At 39.5% G+C, this 24,998-nt stretch overlaps 1 protein-coding gene across 6 annotated transcripts in view; it reads right to left on the bottom strand.

Moving 5' to 3' along the window:
- Nucleotides 1-24,998, bottom strand: part of hnf4g (hepatocyte nuclear factor 4 gamma) — a 76,988-nt gene that overhangs the window by 9,095 nt on the left and 42,895 nt on the right. For 3 of the 6 annotated variants that reach the window (XM_062980252.1, XM_008108605.3, XM_062980253.1), the window contains 6 exons: nucleotides 18,054-18,225; nucleotides 13,802-13,896; nucleotides 5,406-5,512; nucleotides 3,709-3,867; nucleotides 3,062-3,149; nucleotides 591-743 (listed from right to left, as the gene is read on the bottom strand). In XM_062980252.1, the coding sequence (XP_062836322.1) occupies nucleotides 591-743; nucleotides 3,062-3,149; nucleotides 3,709-3,867; nucleotides 5,406-5,512; nucleotides 13,802-13,896; nucleotides 18,054-18,199 (748 nt within the window). In that variant the 5' untranslated portion in view covers nucleotides 18,200-18,225. Of the gene's footprint in view, nucleotides 1-590; nucleotides 744-3,061; nucleotides 3,150-3,708; nucleotides 3,868-5,405; nucleotides 5,513-13,801; nucleotides 13,897-18,053; nucleotides 18,226-21,605; nucleotides 21,625-21,645; nucleotides 22,211-24,998 lie in introns of those variants that run through there. The other 3 variants (XM_062980254.1, XM_003219585.4, XM_062980251.1) reach the window with 3 other exon arrangements.

Below are 24,998 nucleotides of genomic sequence, written 5' to 3' on the forward strand. Positions count from 1 at the left end.
CTCAGAACTTGTTTGTGCTCTTAAATGAATCTCCATTCCTTAATTCTGTTTTAGGATTTCATGCATACATTGTGGGGAGGGTGTTAAAAAAAAACCTTTATGATTACTTGAGATTGGGGGGGGGGGCACTCATCTCTAACACCAAAAATGTATTCCAGGACCAAACTCTACTAAGAATTGTGCATCTGGAATACAGCAGAAATTAATAAAAGACTACTAAAGTGTGTTGATGTTTATTGTCATCATGTTGACTTTGGAGCCCCCGGTGGTGCAGTGGGTTAAACCCTTGTGCTGGCAGGACTGCTGACCTTAAGGTTGGTTTGCTGACCTGAAGGTTGCCAGTTCAAATCCCGAGAGAATGCGGATGAGTTCCCTTTGTCAGCTTCAGCTCCACATGTGGGGACATGAGAGAAGTCTCCCATAAGGATGGTAAAACATCCAAGCATCCGGGCATCCCCTGGGCAACATCCTTGCAGACGGCCAATTCTTTCACACCAGAAGTGACTTGCACTTTCTCAAGTCACTCCTGACACACAAAAAATGTTGACTTTGACTCATGGTGAATGTATTCGGGAGAGGTGGAAACATACCTGGATCAAAGAAAACAATAGCTTTTAGGCAGGCATATTCATTATCATCAATTTGAATTTCTTGAAATGGATGTATTATTTCATCAAGAATCCGGTTTGCTACTCGACTGATCTCAATTTCAGAACTGTTGCGATGAATTATAAAATCATTACCTTAAGAAAAGAAAAGAAAACCGGTATTAACAGCAATACGTATTGTCTATGCTTCTCCAGTTTCCAGTTTTTCTTTGGCCTATATTCATTGATAAGCATGTTCATGAAGTTGCTTCTCTATACATACCATTGATTAATTCCATGTATTGAGTATCATGAGTTAAACACATTAAACCTTATAATTATATATAATATTGTTTCAGTCTTTAAATACATGTGTACTTGGAGCATTTAATTTTACAAAAATAGTGATAAGCAAGATATGAAAACACTTGCAAATTGCATCCTTCAATCACCCTTTTCTCCTGTGCTAGAAGTGGTGAGTCTTTGGCCCTCTAGATACAATGGGCCCTGAGTATCCACTAGAGTTTGGTTCCAGGCAGGGCCGGTTTAACCTATGAGGCCGGTTAAGCTGCCGCCTCGGGCGCACGCCACTAGGGGGTGCTGTCGACGCCTCGACAGCGCCCCGTAGCACTGCCGCTGCCGCCGCACCAAACTGCAAAGCACTGAAGTTGCTGGGCGCACGCGCAGATTGGCCAGCCGATCTGCGCGTGCGTCCAGCAATTTAGGGAGACATGGCCGATCTGAGCTTTGCGCACTGGGCGGGAGGCGGGGCACCATTAGGGCGGTGCCCCGCCTCCCGCCCAGCGTGCCCTGACCCCGCCTCCCACGCAGCGAGGGAGGCGGGGCCATGGCACACTGGGCAGGAGGCGGGGCACCGCCGTGACGGTGCCCTGCCTCCCGCCCAGTGTGCCCTGGTCTAGCTGGCCTCCCACGCCCTGGCCCCGCCTCCCGCCCAGCGTCCCCTAGCCCCTCCTCCCACGCAGTGTGGGAGGCGGGGCCAGGGCATGCTGGGTGGGAGGTGGGGCCAACCCTGGCCCCGCCTCCCACACTACTAGCCCTGACCTCGCCTCCCACACTGCGTGGGAGGCGGGGCCAGGGGACGCTGAGCGGGAGGCGGGGCCAGGGCGCGGGAGGCGGGGCCCACCGGCACCACGGGAGGCGTGGCCATGTGCCTCCCGCGACACATTGCCACGCCTCCCGCAGCACCGGCGGGGGGGCGCTTTTCCCCACCCCTGCTTAATATTTTAAATTTTCTCCGGCCGGCCCTGGTTAGAATCATAGAATCATAGAATAGTAGAGTTGGAAGAGACCACATGGGCCATCCAGTCCAACCCCCTGCTAAGAAGCAGGAAATCGCATTCAAAGCACCCCCGACAGATGGCCATCTAGCCATGAATGTATCAAAATCCATGAATGTTCAGGTCCCATTATATATAATTGCATTGTAGAAGTGCATGTCTTTTATAAAATGGTAAAATCAAGATGTGTTTCCAGATTTTTAAAAATTATATTTTAAGCCATGGATGGTTGAATCAATGGATGCAGAATCCATGGATATGGAGAACCAGCTGCATTTTGGCCTTCAGTTTTCACCTGTCCCATCCACAACAGCTAGTGAATTGTGGATGCTATAGTACAGTAACTCTGGTAAGCCAAAGGTCCCCCAACCTTGTTCTAGATTAGTTTTGGAAGCGATCATCCTGTAATCCCTAGACACCTCCCTGGCCACTACGTGACTTCTGTCCTGCTCCTTGATCTTGTTATTGTGTTTGTTTTTCAGTTCTATCTGATAGCTATGTAGTAGACTGAAGTGGTGTAACTCTAGCCTAGGTTCCTTTGCTATCAGCCACACTTCACCCCTGGCTTATGCCTATTTTTATTACGCTGGTTTTACCCTGGCCCATATTGCCATCTTGTTCACTTTATATATTATACCTATTGGCTCTAGAATCACCCAAGGGTGCGAGTGAAATTGTTTTTATTTATTGGTTTAATTGTTTTTAAATGTTCGGAATTTTAAACATGGTTGTTATTTTTTATTATACTGGTTTTTGTATCTTGTATGATGTATATGTATTGAATGTTTCATTATGTGTACACCGCTTTGAGTCCCACAGGGGAGATAGAGCGGTATATAAATAAAGTTTTGTTGTTGTTGTTGTTGTTGTTGTTGTTGTCCTAAAGGTCAGGAGAACTGAGGTGTTCTTTTTGCCAAGCTAGTTCCCATTCTCCTCCTTTCTCTCTCACTCTCTGCTATAGCCCATTCCATTCAGTATGATTCTTTTGTTTAGCACTGTCTGGTGGCTGAGTCTGTTGTCACAAGGAAAGGATAGGGGAGATCACTTGTGCCAACTCACATACTTAATTCTGGTTCCAACTCAATGCGTATTTGGTTGAAGACTTATGCAGGAAACACTTGTTTCTGAATAAATATGGCTAGGATGAGTTAAGAATAAAAATAAGGGTATTTTTACCTAAAAGAATGATGTCTTTATAAACCATTGAGCGTTTTGCTGCTCCAAGCAGCAGGTGTTCTCCAGCATGTGCTCTTAACAGGGCAACCTTGAAATAAATTGCATACATACAGAATAATGGTGACATCAAAAATAAAGCAAGTGAAATCAGACACATCATATGCACTAGCTATGGCTGCTATGCTAAAACACATCCTTTGTTGCCAGTTTCTTCATATAGTCAGTACCTAAAGAACTAATGAAAAACCTGAGACATTTTCTTACCATCTCTAGATATAATTTAAGTGCCTTAACCCCAACAGCTTTAGCCTTTCAACTTCTCTTTGATAAGTCAGCACAAAGAGGTCTCTGGCCTTTCCCTTCAGAGTTAAAACTAGACATTTTCTTGATTTGGAGCATACTGTCAGACAGCTAGCTTTTCTGTAAATACTTGCGAACAAGCAGGTGGGAGGAAGATCTCAGAAAGGAGAAATCAAAACTTATCTCTGCCCTCCCTAGCACCACTGAAATACTTTCTTCCCAAAGTAGAAGATAATAGGCCCAAATCTTCCATAAACTCCTGTTTTAGCTTAATACAACAGCACCATGTTCTGAGCAAAGTGAAAATGTTACCCATAGTGAATGCTTTCCCATGTATTACATCATACCTGATCATCTAGCCGTAGGTCGCAGAAGGCTGGAATATATTTTGCCCACTCCACAAGAACTAAGAGCTGCTGCTTCATAGATTCACAGATGTCACTAATACCAGCAATTTTCTTAACATTTATGTCAGTAGGACCAGCACTGGGACTTGAAACAGAGATCTGATAATAATGAAAAGAAAATGTGGACAAAGTTTTGAATGATTTTTTTTTACATGTTGAAAAATCTGCCTAAAGAGAAATGATGGGCATCCTCACAGTCAATGACTTATTCTACACAAAATTCACATGCAATTGTCTTATACAGGAAACAGCATTTTCTTCAGAAAAAAACAGTATTTCCAACACAAAAAATATTTCAATGTAAACGTATTAATTCAAGCACAGGAAAAAGCTGTCTTCTATAGAAAAAAAATGTTATAATTAGGAATTTCTTGATAATGATAATACTGTAAAAGACCCTCTTATTCCTTAGCAACCTTCACCATCTTTGTTTTTTCCTTGTGACATAGTAGACACTTGTAAAGATGCAACTAACCAATAATGAATCTATTATCCCCAATTTTTTCTTTTTTCTTCCCTTGTCCCCCCATCTCCTACTTCCTGGTAAATGTTTAATAAAAAATATTTGGAGGGGGAGGGGATTTCTTCTGTGTAAAATTCATACATGGTTTGTATAGAAAGCAGCATTTTCTCAACAAGAAACAACATTCTGTGCTGAGATTAATATTTATGCATTAAAATATTATTTTTGACATAGAAAATGCTGTTTTTTGTGCAAAATAATGACGTGAATTTTTCAGTCTCAAATAATACCTCAAAAATTGCAACATTTTCAGAGACTTTCTCACAGTGGGAAGAAAATTGTTGAAATTACAAGGATATTCTCACAGTGAGCAGAAAATCGCTGAAATCATTTCAGCATTATCTTCAAGAAGAAACTAAGTGAGGATTTCTATCCCTAATCATACTCACAAAAAATAAAAAGCTATACTATGAGATGTCCCACTTTTTTAGCCAGTCATCTTTAAACTAATTACTTTTTCTTTGGTTCTTTGAGGGCTACATAGAATAATCAACACCTTTGTTCCAAAGTAATCTGACAGCTGTAAAGACCCGGGTTTTTCAGAAGACCCTGGTCTTTTGAGCTGCGAGCACTGTGTGGATTGGGCCCATGAATCATGTTGCACAACTTCCTGTGCCCATTTACACAGCCCTCTCGGGTTTCTTGGGCTCCTGGAGCCCAGCAAACCTAAGACAGTCCCCACCCTCTCCCAAAACCCCTTTAAAATTTTTATTTAAAAAGAAAATTAACTTGACTGGCTGCCATTCCCCTTTCTCCGGAGCTCTCCTGGTGCATAGAAATGATGTGCCAGGAAAAAGGAGGAGGAGGACAATCACTCCCCCCTCCCTTCTCCTGCCACATCATTTCTATGCTCCAGGAGAGCTCTGGAGAAGGGGAAATGGTGGCCAGGAAAGTTATTTTCTTTTTTAAAAGCTTTTCTGGAAGGTTTTGTTTTATGTACAGATGCCCTGCTGGAATGTCTCAGAAAAGCATGAGCTTTCATGGGCATGTGCAGACTTCAATTCCGGTCCAATCGGGTTTTTAAAACCCAATTGGACTCACATTAAAGTGCTTGAAGCTCTAACTTAAGAGTTACCAACAGAAGGATGGTAGACAAAAAACAGGACTGGCATACCTGGCGAGAAAGCACTTCAGCCTGGGCCAGTGTGTTAATAGAAGGACTGCTGCTGCCTTCAGAAGTGCTTCGCCTTGTGCTTATCCTATCTCGTTCATTTTGAACAGCTGGGGACAAAAACAAGATAAAGTATATTATTTTCATAAAGACCTTGTTGAACTGCTTTGCAAAATATTATTCAAAAACCATATGAACCACAGACTCTGTTGCACAAACTTAACAAAGTTATTTCAGAAAGAAAAACAGCAAACCTTTTTGTTATATGCTTTATTGGTATTATAATAAATACTCTTAAAACAATGTATGTTTAGAATCATTGCTATTCTGAATTCAGATTGCTTCTCATTACGTTTTAGAGAGAGTCCCCATTATAGATAATGGCACATGAGCATCCATGGATGTTGTCCCTCATACTTCCAGAGTGCATAGAGGGGCATTTAGGACAAACATTGCTGTAAAAATGTAGATCAAGATTCCCTGGACAGCATTGAACCCCCCTGTCCCTGAGAGTTGCCCATCCTTATTGTCCCTCTGCCATTTCCTAAGTAGTTCCAGGATTCTTTGGTTCAGTACAAATATGTTTTTATTGAAATTGTACACATGTTGGGACACTAAAAAGCCAGGAATGAAGGAAGATAATGGTTAGGGAGCCTGGGGTGTTGGTTTATATGTATGTTTGTGCCATTTTAAATCCATTTACTTGGGTTTCCCTCCTATCTATTTCTAAAACCAGCTGTCTCGGAAAAAATTCTAGCCTTCTAGCTTTCTACACTTGACTCGGTTATTGGTCCTGGAATCTCAAAGCAAGAGATGTTGCATACTTGGCAACTCAATAAGGTATCCGGATATCCATGCTGCCATCTGGTTTTAATGTTGCGATGTGACTACAAGCTAATTTGTGATGTGCATTATAGTTCCACTGAACACTATTTACCAATCATTAAACATGCTTAATCAGACATAACAATGGGTATGGATAGAATAGCCAAAGATCTAAAGTGATTGCAGCTCTCATACCATTATATAAGGAAGGGAAGTTACTAGCTACCTGAAATTACCAACTTTGAAATGATGCTCTGGCTGTAAGACAAAATGTTCACATATTACTCTGTCCAATCATTTTGAGGATAATAAGCCTGATATTAGTTTTCAGTGCCAAACAAGTGTTACTCTGACTGAACAATCTGTAAGAAGAATTAGCTGTAGAGATATGTGCAGAATGGAAACTGTTTTCAGAAGAAAATTCAAAAGAAAAGTTTATTTTGAATCCATTTTGGACATACCCCACCAATAGAAAGCAATGGAGAAATCTAAAATTTTAGTGTAGCTATTATTGGACAGGGTAAAATCCATCTCCAAAGAAAGGTAATATCAATGACAAAAGGCCCTGGTTTTCTAGCTTCAATCAAAACCCATCATTATACACATATTGTGTGGGCTGCTCAGAATGAGTTTTGTCAGTGCTCCAATATGTCCATATTTCTGAGAGAAAGAAAAGCATTACACAACTTCCTTGCAGTATATCCAAATGTTGATATTTTGTTATTTAGAGAATTATCATTTTGATAGCTATAAAGCCACAAGCTGCATAATGAGAATGGGCAGGTCTTAAGTCTTTTCAGATCAAATTTGGTCTTATCAAGAATACTTAGACCAACAATCACTGCAGTACACTATAATAATAATGATATATTTCTAAGCCCAGAAGTTTTAGTATTGCAGAAATCAGCATAGCTCACAATGCTTCCAATACACACAAAAACTAAAAAGCCCTACTTTCAGCAGTACATATCCTTCCCTACAATTTTTACTACTAGAGACTAGAATCCTATTGATTAGTCTGAAACAAAGTTAAACTATTTAGTTAATTTCTGAATTATGACTCAACATATTGGGAAATCTTATTTATTCAATGGGTTTACTGTAGTAACGGTAATATTCAGGTCAGTAACTCCAGCCCTACAATCCCAAAATACATTGGAAGTACACATGTAATTTCTGTGCTGCAATTGAAATAGTCCTACCATTCGTATAATATAATATTGGTTATCTAATAATATCAGGGATCCAAACAAACATCTGTTTGCAGACTCTATTGATTTTACATTGGCTTTCATGCTAATAAACCAGGAGTGGTTGCAGCAAAGTTAGCCACAGGCAGTATTGATAGAATACTTTGTTATATACACTTATAAAAACAAAGAAATGCCACAAGTATGATTTAGGATTATTATGGCTCCATGGAAATGAGGATGAGATTCATACACTTCTAAGAGCTGTGTTAGAGAGGAGATTTCAGATGATATAGGAAAAGGAAAAGCTATAGATTTTGCAATCCCTTCCTTTGCACTACTATAAAAGGTACAAGAGCCCCATTTTCTATTGCATCCAGTTGGGGAGTACTATAATTGTGAACCTATTACTGTCCCATTGCTTGCTGTTTTATTTCCCCCACCTCAATGATTCTATTTTAGTAACCCATGAATTGGATCCCCCCCACCCTTGGCATTCTGCATCGCAACAGGCGAGACAGCCCTCCCTCCCCAAGCCTCATAGGTAACCCTCCCCAACCCCCAACTAGCAGCTCCAAATTGACAAGACTAAACACAGTTCATAGCAGTATGGTAAAATTCATTGCAGAATATTAAAAACAATAAATTATAGCAGCCAAATAAAGTCCTTAGTCCAGATGATGGTCAGTAAAGTGATTATAGTCCATCTCTAGATGGAACAGGAAGCCAGAGCAGTCTAGTGGTAGGTTGGGTGAGGCAGGCAATGCATAGGCCCAGTCAGTCTAGATGGTTAGCGGGCTGATTTACCATAGCAGCAGGAACCAAAAGATGGAAGTGTGCCTTCAGTCTTGTGTGGGCAGTGGGCGATGGAAACCCTCAGCCAAAAACGGCAGACTGCCCAGCACAACAGCGGCCAGCAGGAGGCCACTCCATGCCGCTGTTCAGCCTTGAAGCACGCCGCCGCCACTACCACCGCAGCCAATGTGGTGTCTCGCGGCATTAGGTCCTGGCAAGGTGGACAAGCAGCAAAATGGCAGTCACTGGCAGCCAACCCACAACCAAATCGCCCCTCCAATGTGGCAACCGTGGTGGCAGTCGGTTGACACAGCAGGGCCCCTCCTGCTTCCCACTGCAGGAGGACAACCTCAGTCCAAGTCCAGGTCAACATCGCAACAGACGAGACAGCCGCCAAGGCAATGGCATCATGCCGCCAACTCCAGCCCAACAGAGATTGGCCAGCAGTGGGAAGCAGCAGCTGGAGCAGCAACTTCACGCCCCAGCAGCATCAGGAGCAAGCCAGCAACCGGCAAAGATCTCTGCTCAGGCTCAGGTGGAGGCCTCAGATCAAATAGTACACTTGGCCCCCGAAAGATCTCCCAACAAAGTATGGGAAGGTATGGGGACGATTGTGATGACTCATGGGCCTTGTAGTCCTGTTCCTAGTAATATTGTGGCAGACGAAGAGGAAAACATGGGATTTTCGCCGGTTCAGCCAGAGCCGGAGCCTCTCCACCTGGAGGATGTTTGCCCTCAAGAATTCAGCCAAACAGGCCTTGGGCAGAACTCCCCCCCGTTTTCCCGGAGGGACAATTATACTAGAGATAGAGGAGTCAGAGAGGCTAATCGCCGGAGCCTGAGAATCGCTGCCAAACAACTAGCTGATTAGGTCTGCTTCCCTTGGGAAATTCTAAGGAGTCATGCATCTGGACAGAGTTGGGTTTCGCTTCTCGTTCTCTAGGGAAAGTGTTCTGTTGGCGGGAAAACGAGACCCAATATAGGTGTTTATCGCAAGGGGAACTTTGCGGAGTCAATTGATCAGCTTGAGGAGAGAGATCGTGTGTGGACTTCGTAACCCCAGTTCCTTGCTTCCCGGATCAAGTTTCAAGCCAGCCTTGTTTCACGTTTTGCCACGGACCTTGTTTCATACTTCATGTTTGCCTCGTTTCAAGTCTTTGATCTAGCCAAGAATCAAGTTTATTTTCCAGCCTTGTTGTCAAGCTACATTGGACTTTAAAGACTCTGTCATTTCCCCACACTATTGCCTGGCAAAGTGTGTGTTTCGGTCAAGTGGATTAAAACTTTGAACTCTAATATCTTATATTGGACAATACATTTCTGGACTATATTTGACCTCATCTGAAAGGTCTGCTTCTGAACTATATTCTTCACTTGTTTTTATTGACTTTATATATTTCTTTAATAAAGATATTAGATAGATTCTGGCCTCTGTGTAAGGTTATTGGTGCTCTGCAGCCTGTGTCCTGACAACGATAGTATGGTCTTTAGAGGCAGTCTGGCAGCTAGGTGTAACGCGGTAGGCATGAAAAGGCCTCAATAGTGATCTCAATGGCAGATGAAGCCTTCCTCTCTCCCAAGCCAGGCTCCCATTAGTTCCTCGCTCTTGCCCCTTCTGTAGCACTAGAACTCCCCCCCCCCCAGGTGACCTACATCACTATTGGGGTTTCAGTCCCAACTTGCAACTCAGGGCAGAATGACAAAAGAGCAGCAGTTCTTAAGCTTTTTCAGAGCAAACTTATGGAGCCCGCGGAGGTTCGACCTGCCTTCACTGCCATTGACTATGAACAATGGCTTCTGCCTACTCACAAGTAGTCCAGAGACAGCAAAGCTGGATGGAATCCTCAGGTCACTTGTAGAAAAGCTGCAGCAGACTGAAGCCTTACATGTATGTTTGCATTAGGACCAGTTTTCAGAATCTTGTTCTAAGGTCAGGAACAAGTCAGAGTTCTCCAACTCTAAAACAGCATTGAAGTGGCAAAAGTGACTCAGTGAGAATCATAGCTCCACTCTATTCACTTCTGTATATGACTGGATATTTTTCAGTCCATACCAAGCTTTAAGGATTAGCAATGTGAGAAGTTCTGTGACAACTGAACAATGCATTCTGAGGGAAGTTTGGAAGAGTTGGTTCAGTAAACTGCAATCCCCAAACTAACATTTCCAAGCTTTGCTGCAAACCAGATAGATTGAGAAAGGAATGCTACTGAGAGCTTTTGGAAAGAGAATGGGATTGTGGATCTACAAGGCTAGTGAAGCAATAAGGTGTCCCTTTTCATACAAAAATGGAAGTGATAAATGCAGCTACCTATCAGTTTTCCTGGGCTTCTTTTATACCCAAGGTCACATAAAGGATAGAAAAGCACAGTTCCGATCAACATATTCTCATTCTACATAGTACCTCATAACCTTTTATAAGAGCAGCAGTTGTATTTCCAATGATCTGTTTGTTATTTTTAGCGTTGCAATCTGCATCTGAGAAGTGGTGCGCCAGCACCAATGCGTCAATAAAAATGTGTTCTGTGCGCTATAGAGTATTCTGCAGTTTATATAAAGAATGAACACACTTTATGGAGAAGGCACACTACATTCTTAGCCAAGGACATTCACTGATGGGCCTTTTATTAAGGTCATAATAAGAAATGTCGTAGAGTGATAAACAGTAAGTGATAAATGGCCACGTAGACGTGAATCAAGAATGATGCTTGGTTCTTTTTAACTGGAAAAATTCTATCTTCTTTCATTCCTTAACTCAGCAACTAAGCAACAAGCTGTGGTTAAATCTTTAAATATAAAAATGTGCCAGTGAGGTGGCTGCTGAACTTCTTTGATTATCCAGCATGTGGCTGGCTTGCATTAAAAGATATTTAAAGCATCAGCAATGCCAATGTCTTAGAAATAATATTTTATTTGGTGTCCTTTCAGTGTTTGCTTTTTTATTTAGCCATTGTTTCTTGACAAATACACATATGTATATGACGACCCCAGATCTTTAAAAATATTATTCATTTAAACTGCAGCTCCTATAATCCACAAGGACATTTAGTTCAAAAAAGTAACTTTTTAACATTCTGGATAATGCTAAAGTGAAAATATAATATTTAGTGTCAAATCTGAATGCAATAGTAAACTTATAAAGCGCATAGAAGACAAGAATGAAGTTGCTGCCATCTAGCTATTCAAGGCCAGGCAATGCTGTTAATTAACAACCAAATAGTTGCAACAGAGGCTGGTGATGGTTTCCATATCAGTGGGCTGGAAAATCTACTTTGCGTTTTTATCTAAACTTTAAAGGAGCTATCCAATGCGTCACATTTTATTCCTAAAACAGGATAGTTCCTTTAAAGTTCTGATAAAGGCTGGATCTACACTTCCATCTAATACAGTTTCAGAATGTAGATTAACTGCTTTGAGCTGGATTATGTTAGTCTACACTGCCATATAATCTAGTTCAAAGTCATAAATCTACATTCAGAAACTGGATTATATGGCAGTGTACAGATGGTGTTAGAGTATGTAAAATTACTTGGTGAGTGTGTTAACTGAAAATGCAAAGCACAAAGTTGATTAGCTGGGCTACCCCCAGGGAGCTGATTGAGCCCAGGAGTTTTGGCAGTGATTACATATAGTTTTCTGTGCAGGAGCTTACCAAAGGAGGTTTGCTTCTGGGCTGCTGGAAGAAGACCATTTACATAGACATCTACGGACTATTTGAATCTCTATCAAATGACATTGTGTGAGTCAATACAACTGTTCATATAACTGTATATATATTGCTTTGCATTTTGAAGAGTAAACGTCTTGTTCTGTACTGATTATCTGTGTGGCATATCTTTTCTCTGGCAAGACAGTGTGTGGACTGGCCAAACATGAACTACATGTAATTTTCATTCCTCACAGATGGAGCCTAAAACTCAAAGAAGAGGCCCATTAATCTTTTGTATCAAGCTCCATAATCTCTGGTAGTTTCAAAAAGAACTTTTATTTGGGATATATTAGCAAATGTTTGGGATGGGTTTCGGATTGAAGAAAAAGAGAAATATCCTGAAATTATGTGCAGGACTTTTTGCAAAAGTAAAAGTAGGGAAATAATTATAACAGCATTATTTTTATATATCAAAATTGTGTTGATGCTGTTCATTCTTGATGTTTCAAATGGCTAGAGACAAAAAAAATCAATTCACAGCACTGTTATTCTTCCTATTTCACTTCCAATTTTTTTTGGCAATACTGTCTCATTTTGATTTTAAAATCCACCATTATACAAACATTTGTAAACAGAATCCAGGAGGGCTTCTAACTAAAGTTTTTCAATTTACCCCAAACATTATACTAGACATTGATAACATTCAATCTTTGTATACATTCTTTGTATACAAAGATCAGGACGTCAAACACCACATGTGGCTACAACTGAGACTGGAACCACTGAGTGATTGTTCAAAATTTCTCTTAAAACTGATTTTCCACAGGGATGTATATTCTATAGTTTGCTTGATTCGTTTTATTCAAGAATGAAAAAACTGAGGGGTTTGTTTTTTTTTGCCCTCCTTTGAAACCTAATGTGATCAATTTTAATAATTTTTTACACCTTTTAAAAAAAATTAGGTGAAAAATTTGATAAACATTTTGAAAATAACTTTTGAAAACTAGTTTCAGAATGTGAATTAACTGCATTGAACTGGATTGTATTCATCTACACTGCCCTATAATCCAGTTAAATGCAGTTAATATACATTCTGAAACTGGATTATAGGGCAGTGTAAATCCAGCCTATGATAAAGGTAAAGGTAAAGATTTCCCCTTGACATTAAGTCTATTCATATCTGACTCTGAGGGTTGGGGGTCATCTCCATTTCTAGGCCAAAGAGCCTGCATTGTCTGTAGACACCTCCAAGGTCATGTGGCTGGCATGACTGCATGGAGCGCTGTTACCTTCCCACCGAAGCGGTACCTATTGATCTACTCACATTTACATGTTTTTCAATTGCTAGGTTGGCACAAACTGGGGCTAACAGCTAGAGCTCCCCCCCCGCTCCCCTGATTCAAACCACTGAACTTTTGGTCAGCAAGTTCAGCAGCTCAGCAGTATAACCCACTGCACCATCAGGGCTCCTATGATGCATCCCCACTAATCATACTCATGAAGACCATGAGGCTGAAAAAGAAAGATCTCCTGAGGAGCTCAGGACCAATACAAGCTAAAATGGGAAGATGTGGTTTGTCAGATTAAACTTTAAGCTAGATAGGGCTTTATATGTCATAACCAGTATGTTGAATTGTTCCAAGAAAGAGACCAGTAGCCAGTGCAACCATTGGAGCAAGGGAGTTCTATATATGACTAGCACAAGAATGCATGTTTTGTTTTGTTGTAAAATGACCCATGCCAAATCTTAGCATTAGTGGAAAAAAATGACATAGTAAACTAACTTCTTATTGGAGGCATATTTCTATTTCTGTTTAGGGAAAAAAAGCTCTTTATCAGTAGGCACCACAAGTTCATTACTTATTTGTTTATAGATTTTTATTTCCTTCTAATTGATATAAAGTGAGATTTTTTTTCTGCAAAGGAGGTTAGGAAAAAGTTACCTTCCTTCTTCATCCCAGCACGGAAACACTTTTTTAAACGACAGTATCTGCATTGATTTCTCTTGTCCTTATCAACAATACACTGCCGGCTAAATCTGTTGGACAGAATCGAGGATAAATATATTAGAGTGCAACTCCAAGAGGATCCTGATTAGCACAGGTGAAACAATTAATGGGCACTGTCAAAACAATGTCTCCAACTATCAACCTCCCCTGCTCTTTTTGCTTTAATCAGCCTTGAAACATTTCTCTCTGCCATTCTTCTAAAGGGAATGTTTCCTTGTGATGAGCAAGTAAAGTCCCATTAGGTTATTCATCATCTTGTGAAAGCAAAGCATAGACATTTTCTTCTCCCTGTAGCAGATCTTTAAGGTGACTTTTTTACGGCTTCATCTCCTGCTGGTGTATAGATGATGGAGACGATGAAACAAAGGGAAATAATCTGACTGAATCAGAACGAAGATTTAGCACCGCATTTTCAAACCTGGTGCTCCCGAGTGTATTGGTCTACATGCCACTTCGTCCCCAAACAGCATAGCCAGTGGTGACCCTGCCTCTGAGAAGCATTCAGACAAGGCATGAAGGCAGCACTCTCCCCTGCTGTTTGCCCCTTCAGTCTGGAATTCAAAGGAAGGTTTATCACACAAATAGATTCAAAGCAATTCATATGCATATAGATAGGCATGAATTGCTCTATATTTTTATGTTATTACATGTATGCATATATATTGATGATAGATAGAGATAATGATGGAGATGTCAGCTAATGTGGTATGGTGCTTTGAACATGGGACTATGACTCTAGTACAGTCATGGAAACACACTGAGTGACCTAGGGGAAATCGGCAACAGAGAAGGGTAAGGGAATTCCTCTCTGAAAAATTATTATCAATAAAATCCCATGAGGGGTTCACCTTAAGATGAAATGACTCAAAAATATGCACCGACAACATGTGTGGGTGTGTGTGAGAGAGAGATTATCTCTAGCACAACTTTATTTTGTTCATTCACTAATGAACAATGTGGGAACAGTGACATACTAGTAATTAGTCCTCTAAGACCTCCACCCTACAATCATCACCCCATCGTAATTTAAATTAAAGATCTTAGAATTAGAAATTAATGTTTGGGAGTAAATTCATGTCTATATTATACCACTCAGGGTAGCTTTTGATCAGCCCCACAGTGGCCAAACACCACATGGGGTTGATCCAGCTTAACCCACGACAAAGCTGCTTAATGCAAGATTTGGTTTGACCCCCGAGTGAGGGGGTGTCAAGACACTTGAGCTTGTTCCTAACCAGAACTGGCAGCAGCTGTACTCCCCAGGCTCAAAGTGGCTTAGGAAGTCCCTATCAGGCCATCAAATAGGCTTGATCCAGCATCTGGGACATGCAGGGTCATGGTAGATGCACCTTGCTTAACTTTTCTAGATAGATGTGTCTGCCCAACACCATCCTAATAGTCTTTCACTCTGTTAGTATGGTGAAAAAGTAAGCACATACAAAAAGGTGGTAATCCACCAAACAATGATATCATGTGGACATTGTACGGTTTTCCAAACTGTTTTAAATCAATGTTTTAATATAATTGTTCTATTTCATTTTTGTATTATCCATTAACTAAATTTGTCTTACTCAAATTGTGAGCTATCCTATATCCAATACTGGGAGAATGGTAAGTTATAAATTTAATAAATACATAGTCTAGAAAAGTAATATTTCCAAACTCTGTTATTTTGGCAATGACAGAATGATAGTGCAAGCTGCTGTAGTTAAAATAGTCTCATTCAATCAGACAGCTACACTGCTTTAGATATCATCTGCAATGGTTGAAATCCAGTTTCCAGTGTGGCATGCTAACCTTTCCCCAACTTCAATATTAACATATATAGATATAAATAAATTTGGACCAGAAAGTCTCAAGATAACAAAAAATCTCTTGAAAGAGAGAGCTGAGTCAAGTGATAGTAATAGCAGGAGAGAGAGTACTTTTTAACCTCAGCAGCAGTCTTAGGCAACCTTCTTGAGAAATGAGAAGCAGATAAAAGAAAATGCCAGAGGGCACCTTGTAGCACAGATCTAGTAGTACTTGAGGAATATATATATATATATATATATATATATATATATATATATATATTCCTGTAACACAGACATTGGAAGTAAAAATAAAACAAGGGGCAGCAAGGCAGTGGAGAGACAGAGAACAAATGTTTCTTCCAAAGCAGTATCTAATGAACAAAATCTACATTTGTTGTCATTTGCAAATGAAATAGTTTGGTCCAGGGCTACAAATGCCTGCCACAAAAATCTGTTGGATTGGCAACACAAAAAGATGTCTTGTACTGCAAGGAATCTTTTTGTGTGACTAACAGACAAGTATTGCAAAGATGAGGAGAACTGAAATCTGAATTTAAGACCTCAGGTCCCCACCATTGCATTGGCTCCCCATCAGTGCTCTCAGTAAGTTGTTAAACATACAGAGAACTTAAGGGCAAGGGGGAATGAGTCTTGCCTAATGAAGCATCAGATCCAGGAGTTGCCCTGCAGCTCCTGAACACCTCCACCTTCCTTGACCTATGACTAGGATGGAGACCATGTAGCCCTCCAAACGTTGGACTCTAATTTCTGTATGGCATAGCTACTGATGAAGACTGTTATGAAATGCAATCCAACAGCATATAGAAGACTGCAGGATGCCCATTCCTGGCATACAAACTGTTGCAGGGATGAAGAACTTCTAGAAGGTCATACATCCCTTCCCTTAGCTTTCTAAGGATTTTTCATATTTCAGTATTTTTATCACAAGGTTGGGATAACCAAGGCCATACCATGTTTATTGGTTACAGATGAAATAGGATTGGCAGGGATACATGGGTTCTGGATCCACCACATCGTCCAACTGCTGATCTGACATGACGGAGGGGTGGGCCTCAGGCTGGAATCCAGATAGCCCGCCCTACTGAAGATGGAACAAGGCAAGAGGGGGCATGGCACAGACACCCTTCTGGCACCGCTTTGAGTTCCCTGCACAGCCATGCCTTGGATATTCCAAATAATGAGCTTTCCAGAGGAGCTTGAATGCAAATGAACCAGAGGAGCAGCCGGGCCTCCTTAAATACTCTGCAGGCAGATCTCAGGGAAGTGGTATTCTCTCAGATCTGCCCACTCTGCCCAGTTGGCTATCCACAAAGGGGAGCAAGCAAAGATGCAAGGCCCATGGAAAATGAAAAGCTGAGATCACCATCTTAGCCCCATGTCACAACTGCCTCGCTCGGTAAGTCAGGAAGAGATTTCTTTTATTTAAATTTATGTTTTTAATTGTTTTAATGTCAGTAGCTTCATTATTTTTAATAATATCTTTTTGTATGTCTTAACCATATTAATTTGTATGTCATTTTGAGAGGGGAAAATGGGACATTAATCATCAACATCATCCCGTATTTGAGAACATAATAAGTGAACTTTAAAGCCTTACATTTGCACTATAATTGCTTCAAATTCTCTGTTTTCTAGGCATGGATGAATATCAATTTTGACATATTTCTGATTTTAGTTCACCTTGCATTTAGAGTTTTGGAGTGTGTATTTTGTAAACTTACATGAAAGTCTGTATGCTCATGTCATCTAACATGTAAGTACAGTAGAGTCTCACTTAGCCAACATAAATGGGCCGGCAGAATGTTGGATAAGCGAATATGTTTGATAATAAGGAGGCATTAAGGAAAAGCCTATTAAACATCAAATTAGGTTATGATTTTACAAATTAAGCACCAAAACATCATGTTATACAACAAATTTGACAGAAGAAGTAGTTCAATACGCAGTAATGCTATGTAGTAATTGCTGTATTTACGAATTTAGCACCAAAATATCACGATGTATTGAAAACATTGACTACAAAAAAGCATTGGATAATCCAGAACGTTGGATAAGCGAGTGTTGGATAAGTGAGACTCTACTGTATTTGTATATGATACTTTTGTATGAATTTTTAATTGGAGAATTCCATTGCAAATTTGAAAAACAATCAAATTTCAAAGGACAAGTCCATTTCAGATACAGTTGTGGTCTAAAAATGAAAAATGTTCATCAAACAAATTTCCTCTCTGTCCCTGCTCTGGAACCCTTGTCAGGATAGAGATTTGGATGGGGGGCGTGGAGGGCAGGATAGTGTTATTGAAAAGGCACATGATAGAGATACTGGGGGAAAATACATATAACATCCTTTAAATCTGATGTTTTTATACCTGCAGGTGTAAACATGATTCTTTCGTATGCTGCGTCGGAAGAACCCTTTGCATCCATCACAACTGGAGGCACCATAATGCTTGCCAGTGGCTCTGTCTCCACATATTGCACAAAGGCCATTGGCTCCATTGTCTGCAGTATTCATATTGGGTTGCTCTGCTGAGCAACTATCTAAGAAGGGATAAGAACAAGGTACATAATTAGGAATAAAGCTTGGGGGGGATTCAAGCCTGCAACTAAATTATCCCATCCTGGAGATTGTACTTGCCTTCTCTTTTAATTAGCATTTCCCATTTAAAGATGGCAGAAAACACAGCATGCCTAATTACCTCCAATAAACCTATCATGCCTACTTGTCAGAATTTATGATGCTCATAACAATAAATGCCTTTTTTTGTTTTGCAAACCCCCAAGACTGATAACAGAGGTAATAACACTAATACAATTGCCCAGCTCCATATATGTCTCTAACTGCTTAAATATCCTAGTTAGTTTAAATAATTGAGAGATGCTGCAGCAAGGCTACATTCTTTCAGATGATTGCTAAATCACTGTACATAAATTTTCAAGTGAATCAACTGTGACTGGAGATTCTAGGTAAAGAGGCAATAGGGCCTTGCATCCATATATCTTCTGGTGGAAAAACGAGCCTGTGTCTTCTTGTTTAAAGGTAGGGTAAGCTTAGATTGCATCAGTCATCACTAGTTTGAAATAGCATCTGGATTCCAAAGGAAAATGACAGACACAAGATAAACTAAGAGAAGTCCAAATCATAATGTGACTAAAGTAAAACCATTGAAACAAGTGAATTTATCTATGTATTGACTCTCCGTTCTAGATTTGATTCCATGGGTCTGCTTTACTCAGGATTGACCAGCAGTATTTTAGCCAGAGTCTGTCATCTCTCTAGTGGGCATATGCTTGACTCGACTGCTGGGTGACTCAGATATTTGAGTATGGAAATAACTTTTCTACATAAACACTCCCTGGACTGTGACTCTCATTATTGTGACTCCCTTTCTAAGTATTGTAAATAAAAATCATAATTTTGTGTTTGGCATCTAAACAATTGCAAATGATTCACTTATTGTTTTTTTCCATACAGCTCTTATGGGGCAAGGTGTTTATTTTGTGATTTGTTGTTGCAAATATATTCATTTTGTTCAGGCACAAGGACTTTGCAGTGTACAATTTTTGCACTAGCTAAGTAAGTTACAATAGTCAGATTGTGAGGGGACTTAATACAAGCCAAACTCCTCAAATAAACAAGATTATTATAAATAAAGGCAACATTAAAATCAGATTATTTGAGCACATCTACACTGACCCTTAAATCAGTCCGGAGAGGTTTCCACACAGGAGCAAGTATGAGGTAGACCATAGGAGAAGGGCACAGGAGGGGACAATCATCCTACATCCCCAGGCTAGTGTAGATGGAGCATTGCTATACTTTTAAAATTAACTTCTTTATTTCAGAAAAGGGTGTACATAAAATCATTCACTGATGCTAAAGATACCACAAGACTACAATTGGCCTTTCAGATTCTGCATCCATGGATTCCACCATCCACAGTTTGAAAGTTTGCTTTCAAAATCTAAAAAGCAAACATTGATTTTGCCATTTTATATTAGAGGTGCCATTTTACTCTGCTGTTGCATATAATAAGACCTGAGAATCTGTGGATACCAAAGGCCTATTGTACATTTTTCTTCCTTTTTCATTCAAACAGAGGGCAGAAGGAAAATACTATTCATGAAAGCAGTGACAGAAATCATGAGCCCTCCAGTTACTGTTGTAGTGCATTTCCCATCACCCTACCTAGTATATGCCAATGGAAGTTGCAGTTGACAACATAAATATACCTTGGTGATTTCCACCCTAGTATAAAACTGAGAGTTGCAGCAATACAGTGAAGTATGTTGGAGCTGTGACAATAGCTCACTCTGGCCATTCCTTTTGAGCTCCCTAGATGACCCCTTTCACAAGAGGATACAGCTGAGTTTATTTAGATTTAATTGTTGAATTTATACCCCTGTCTTTCTTGTGAGGTGGGATCCGAGGAGGTTTTTAGTAATTTAAAACAAGATTTACAACAGCTAAAAAAAAGCTAAATGCAGTGTTAACATTTTTTAAAAAAAATGGTTAAAATGGTTTTAAAAAACATTTAAAACATAATTATGAATAAAAGATAATTCAGCACAATACTTCATGCACACTATTCCTATATCATTTAAATTTCAAAGTATGCCCAAGCAAAAAGTATTCACCTGCCAGTGAAAAGAAAGGAGGGAGGGGGTAAACACAGGCCCTTCCATAGAAAGGAATTCTGCAGTGTCCTCAACAAACTTGTCTGGGTGGCATAAACAACAGAACCCCTAACAGGATACTTTTCTATACGGTGAATTATACCTTGTTTGTGTCCCCTGAGCTTGTCTGTTGCCCTATGGCATGGTGCAGTATATACGTGTATGTGAGAAAAGTTTAATATTGTTTGCTGCGCATCAGCCTTCATAGGAACAAAAATGCTTTACATAGACAATTCCCACCTGACTAAAGTTAAAAGGTTACTCTAATCAAATTGTAAGATGTTTTCTCTGCTAAATATTAGCTTGAATAGCCCTCTTGTGATTAACAACTCATTGCAGTTCATCTATCGATGCATATAGGGCAATATTACCACGTATTAAACATATCAACTGGAAAAAAAACACTTGAGGGTACTTTTCTACATCGTCAATTATTTTCCCTTCTGCACATTTATATCTTAACTGTCATTTTAAATATCATCCACAAAAATATTTTTCATTTCCAAACTGTCAATGGTAGTTACTCATTCATCCCACAGTAAATAAAATAAATGCAAAAAGAATATTTTTCTTCTTTTGATTAATTGACCATTGACACAACTGTAATGTTATATATTACTTAGAACTGGCAGATTATTTTCTGCACAATATATTTTACTACATATTTCTTTCCAAAAACTGTATGTTATAAAGGTGTTATCCAAAGACATACCAAAGATATCACATTAATTAATAATGCATCAATTAGATCAGACCATCCATAATTGATTTTATGCAATTTCTAATAGTTCATTATAAATGTTGTGTTACATTTTATGATTCTTCTACTGAATAAATTTCAATATATCCATTGTTATTGTGGCCATACCTTCCTATAATGACAGATTTTATACATTAGTATTCTATACCATCATATTTTCCCTATTAATCCAAAGAAAGAAGTTCTTGTTTCCTTTAGACTATAGCCACCATAAACCAAGTCAAGCTTCCACACATTCACTATGATTTGGCTTGGTTTAAATAGAATTTAGCTATCCAACCTGCCAGGCAACATAAGATTTATGATAATCTGATATGCTACAATCTTTTCTGTGTTCGATTGGTTATAATTTTATTAATGATATGCAAAGAAAAAGAATGAAAACTAGAGGTGCAATTTTCAAAACAAAACTTTGTTGTATTATTAACAATGAAAATTTTGGCTAACTATTTAGAAGTGTCATAATTTTTTCTTGTCTACCTACCTACAAACTGTTTCTCGTGTTTGAAAAGATTCAAACTCACCATTGCCATTATACAAAACCTGCATTGTTTCAAATCCCAGGCTGGTATAACTTGGATCTAAGACTTCTTCGGTGTAATTTGGTATATCCATGTCCAGAACTGGGTCTGAGATCCTCATCATTGAGTGTGAATCAAGAAAATGACAGCTTCTCCAATGGCGAATATACAATCACTCTGTTTTCCTGTCAATTGGTGATTAATAATCCAAGTGTTAACTGTAACTGTGTCATGTAGTGTTGCAATGGGAGGAGTTACGAAACCAATTCAGCTGGCTACACTCAACCTGTAATTTTTCCTCCTTTTATGGGGTACAATCAGATTAATTATCTTGCAGTGTTTCATTGAAGTTTTTAACTATGGGTTTCTGATTGACTGTTTTTAATTGCAAGCTGTCTCCAACTTTTTTAACTGCTTTCCTTTTTATAAAGAAAAACTAACAATGCATTTGTTTTATTGACAATAGGTTAGAATCCAACCAAATCCAATCTGAGTCAAATGAAACTTCATATAAATGTTATGAGTAAGAAGATATTCCTCTATTTTTTAAAAAAATCTGGTATATTGCTATTCTTGTATAGCCATGGCTGTGAACAACAGAACGTATTGTCAGAGAGTGATATACAGGGAAGTGTCCTATAGTGAATCAGACCTATTGCCTCATTATTGCCTACTAGAGATTTCCATAAGTGTGGACTATTGATTTCCATAATTTTCTCCACATATTTCCATGCAGTTCTAATCTGGTATTCACACACTCTGATATATTTTAGGAAATTATTCTACTCAAAAATACATTTTGTGGGGGTTACATGAGCATTATGGAAGTTGCCATATGTGGGTTTTGGGATTTTTGTTTTGTTTTGCTTTGTTTTTGCAATATTGCCATTTTCTATGCAGCAGAAAGTTATCTTGCATGCTCGCGCGCACACACAAACAACAAAAACAAAGTGAGGTTTTATGTGCAATATTTCCTGGAGGTTTAAATCAACAATCCTTCCCCCTGCCCTTGCTATATAGAACTAGTATTTTTACACATAAGATTTTTTTAAAAGAAAATACACAACTGACCTCAAAAAAATCCCATTCTGGGGAAAAGGCAAAATATAAATCCAATAAATAAAGAATTCATGTATATTTCTGCACAGAATATTTTCTTGAAACACTTTGGGATGTAAGATGTACAGGCTGGAAAATACATAACATTCTCACCATATTCACTTAGCTCAGCCCCAAAAAATTCCATTCAGAATGTCTCCAGGCCACTGAGGCAGTGAGAGGGAGTCCATGCCATACAGTGAGGCCGAACTGTATGGCATGGCCACCTTTACTGTCGCTATCTTGACCAAGAACTCCAAATTGCTCCTGTTAATTGCTCATTGATTTCCTTGGTGCTTGCAAAAGTGCAAGCTTGCTCAGAGAGGAGAAAGTAGAAATGAGGGATCACCCCCTTCTGCCCCTCCAAGTCACACTGATGCTTTTTCAAGCATTTTCCATCCAGGAATTCTGTGCTGAAATCTCCAATTACATTTTTTTCTATGCTAAACCATGACTGCAAAGAAAAAATAATCTGTTTTCTTTGCAGGAAACTCCATTTACTACACAAAACAATCCCATGCAAATTTTATGAAGAATAAATTCTGAATTGTAAATAGCCTTAGAAAAATTTGTGGTTCTTCAAGACTCCCTTGCAACAAGAAGAAATCACGCATTGCTACCTTGGAGGAGAAGCCTCATGAAGAATTACATCCCTAACATTTTCAATCAGCTATCGCATGCATAAAGTGTTGATGTAATACATTACTTAGTAATGTCTTGTTTGCAAGAGACACTCTCCTTAAAGACATGTAAAACTGTTACTGGTTGCATCTCATTAATCGTTAACATGATAGTCTGACCCTTGTTCAAATGAGAAAGCAATTCAGGGAGGTGAAATTGTTGATCAAGCACAAAATACTCATCCAATGATTCTGAAGATACCACATTCAGATAGCCACCTTCTCCCTTGCCAACTCCATCGTAGTGAAACAGCGGCTCCTTCCCAGAAAGACAGGTTGTTTAAACTGGTCAACCCTTCTTCTAGTCTGTGAACATGAGGATTGCTTCTTCTTTTTCTGGTCAGATTTCCCCCCTTTTGACACAATGTGTCCTTTCTCTTTGTGACAAGCACACACATATACACAAGCACAGTTGGACTAGGTAACTGATCAAAATGACTTTATCAACCCACCTGATTTTTCTGTTTTTCAAACATTAGAAAGCAGTCAATTGCCTCTTTGTGGAAAAAAAATCCCTGCAAATATAAAAACTCTCCCAAGACCACTGCAAAATATCTCTCTTTTACAAGCAAGGAGAAATATTTTTATATTTTTATAAGCTAAGCAAAGGCTTCCATCCTAAAGCTAGAAGAGTAGAACAAATTGGGTCTTAAAACTGAGTCTTGAAACTACCAAGGTGAGAGTGATCTTCCACTCCTTTGCCAGTTATGATATCGGGATAAAACCTGAGATCCATTACATTGCTGCCCTTCTGGAGGGATTGGTATGCCCAAGCCACATGAAGCCAAACTAGCATGCTCCTCAGAAAAAACAATAGAGCCCGGGAAAGCTGCTTCTGTATCTACAACTCGGAGTATTCACAAGCTAGCATGAGAGAATGAAAAATGAGTTGATTCTTAGGACATACTTCAGTAGGACAGTCAATGGCCAAAAACCTATTTTTATTTTCTTTGAGAAATAGAGGTTTAGTGCTTCCTGCATGCTTTTCAATATGCTTTTCCTCCCCAAACTACTCTGACATAAATTGAAGATGGTGGGGGGGGGGGGGGGTGGAAAGAAGAAAAACCCAGGCATTTTAAGCAGCTGATGGGAGTCCCCGGTGGAGTAGTGAGTTAAAGCCTTGTGACTTGAAGGTTGGGCTACTAATCTGCAAGCTGCCAGGTTCGAATCCCACCCAGGGAGAGCACGGATGAGCTCCCTCTATCAGCTCCAGCTCCATGTGGGGACATGAGAGAAGCCTCCCACAAGGATAGTAAAACATCAAAAAACATCCGAGCGTCCTCTGGGCAACGTCCTTGCAGATGGCCAATTCTCTCACTCTAGAGGCGACTTGCAGTTTCTCAAGTCACTCCTGACACGAAAAAAAGCAGCTGATAAATTTGGTCAGGGCTGTCCCAATCAAATCTGACCACTAGAATCTGCCATTTCTTTTAGGCATTCAAATATCTCAAATGGCTGGAAATTGGGTGGCAAATTCTCAGCCTCCATTTTCCTGGGAAAGTGAGATACGATTAATTAGCTGTGGTGTCTGCAAAAAGATACAAAGTAACATTTTTGGCTTACACCTCCCACAAATGT

The sequence above is a fragment of the Anolis carolinensis genome, chromosome 4 (assembly GCF_035594765.1).
Source record: "Anolis carolinensis isolate JA03-04 chromosome 4, rAnoCar3.1.pri, whole genome shotgun sequence".
NCBI classification, from domain to species: Eukaryota; Metazoa; Chordata; class Lepidosauria; order Squamata; family Dactyloidae; genus Anolis; species Anolis carolinensis.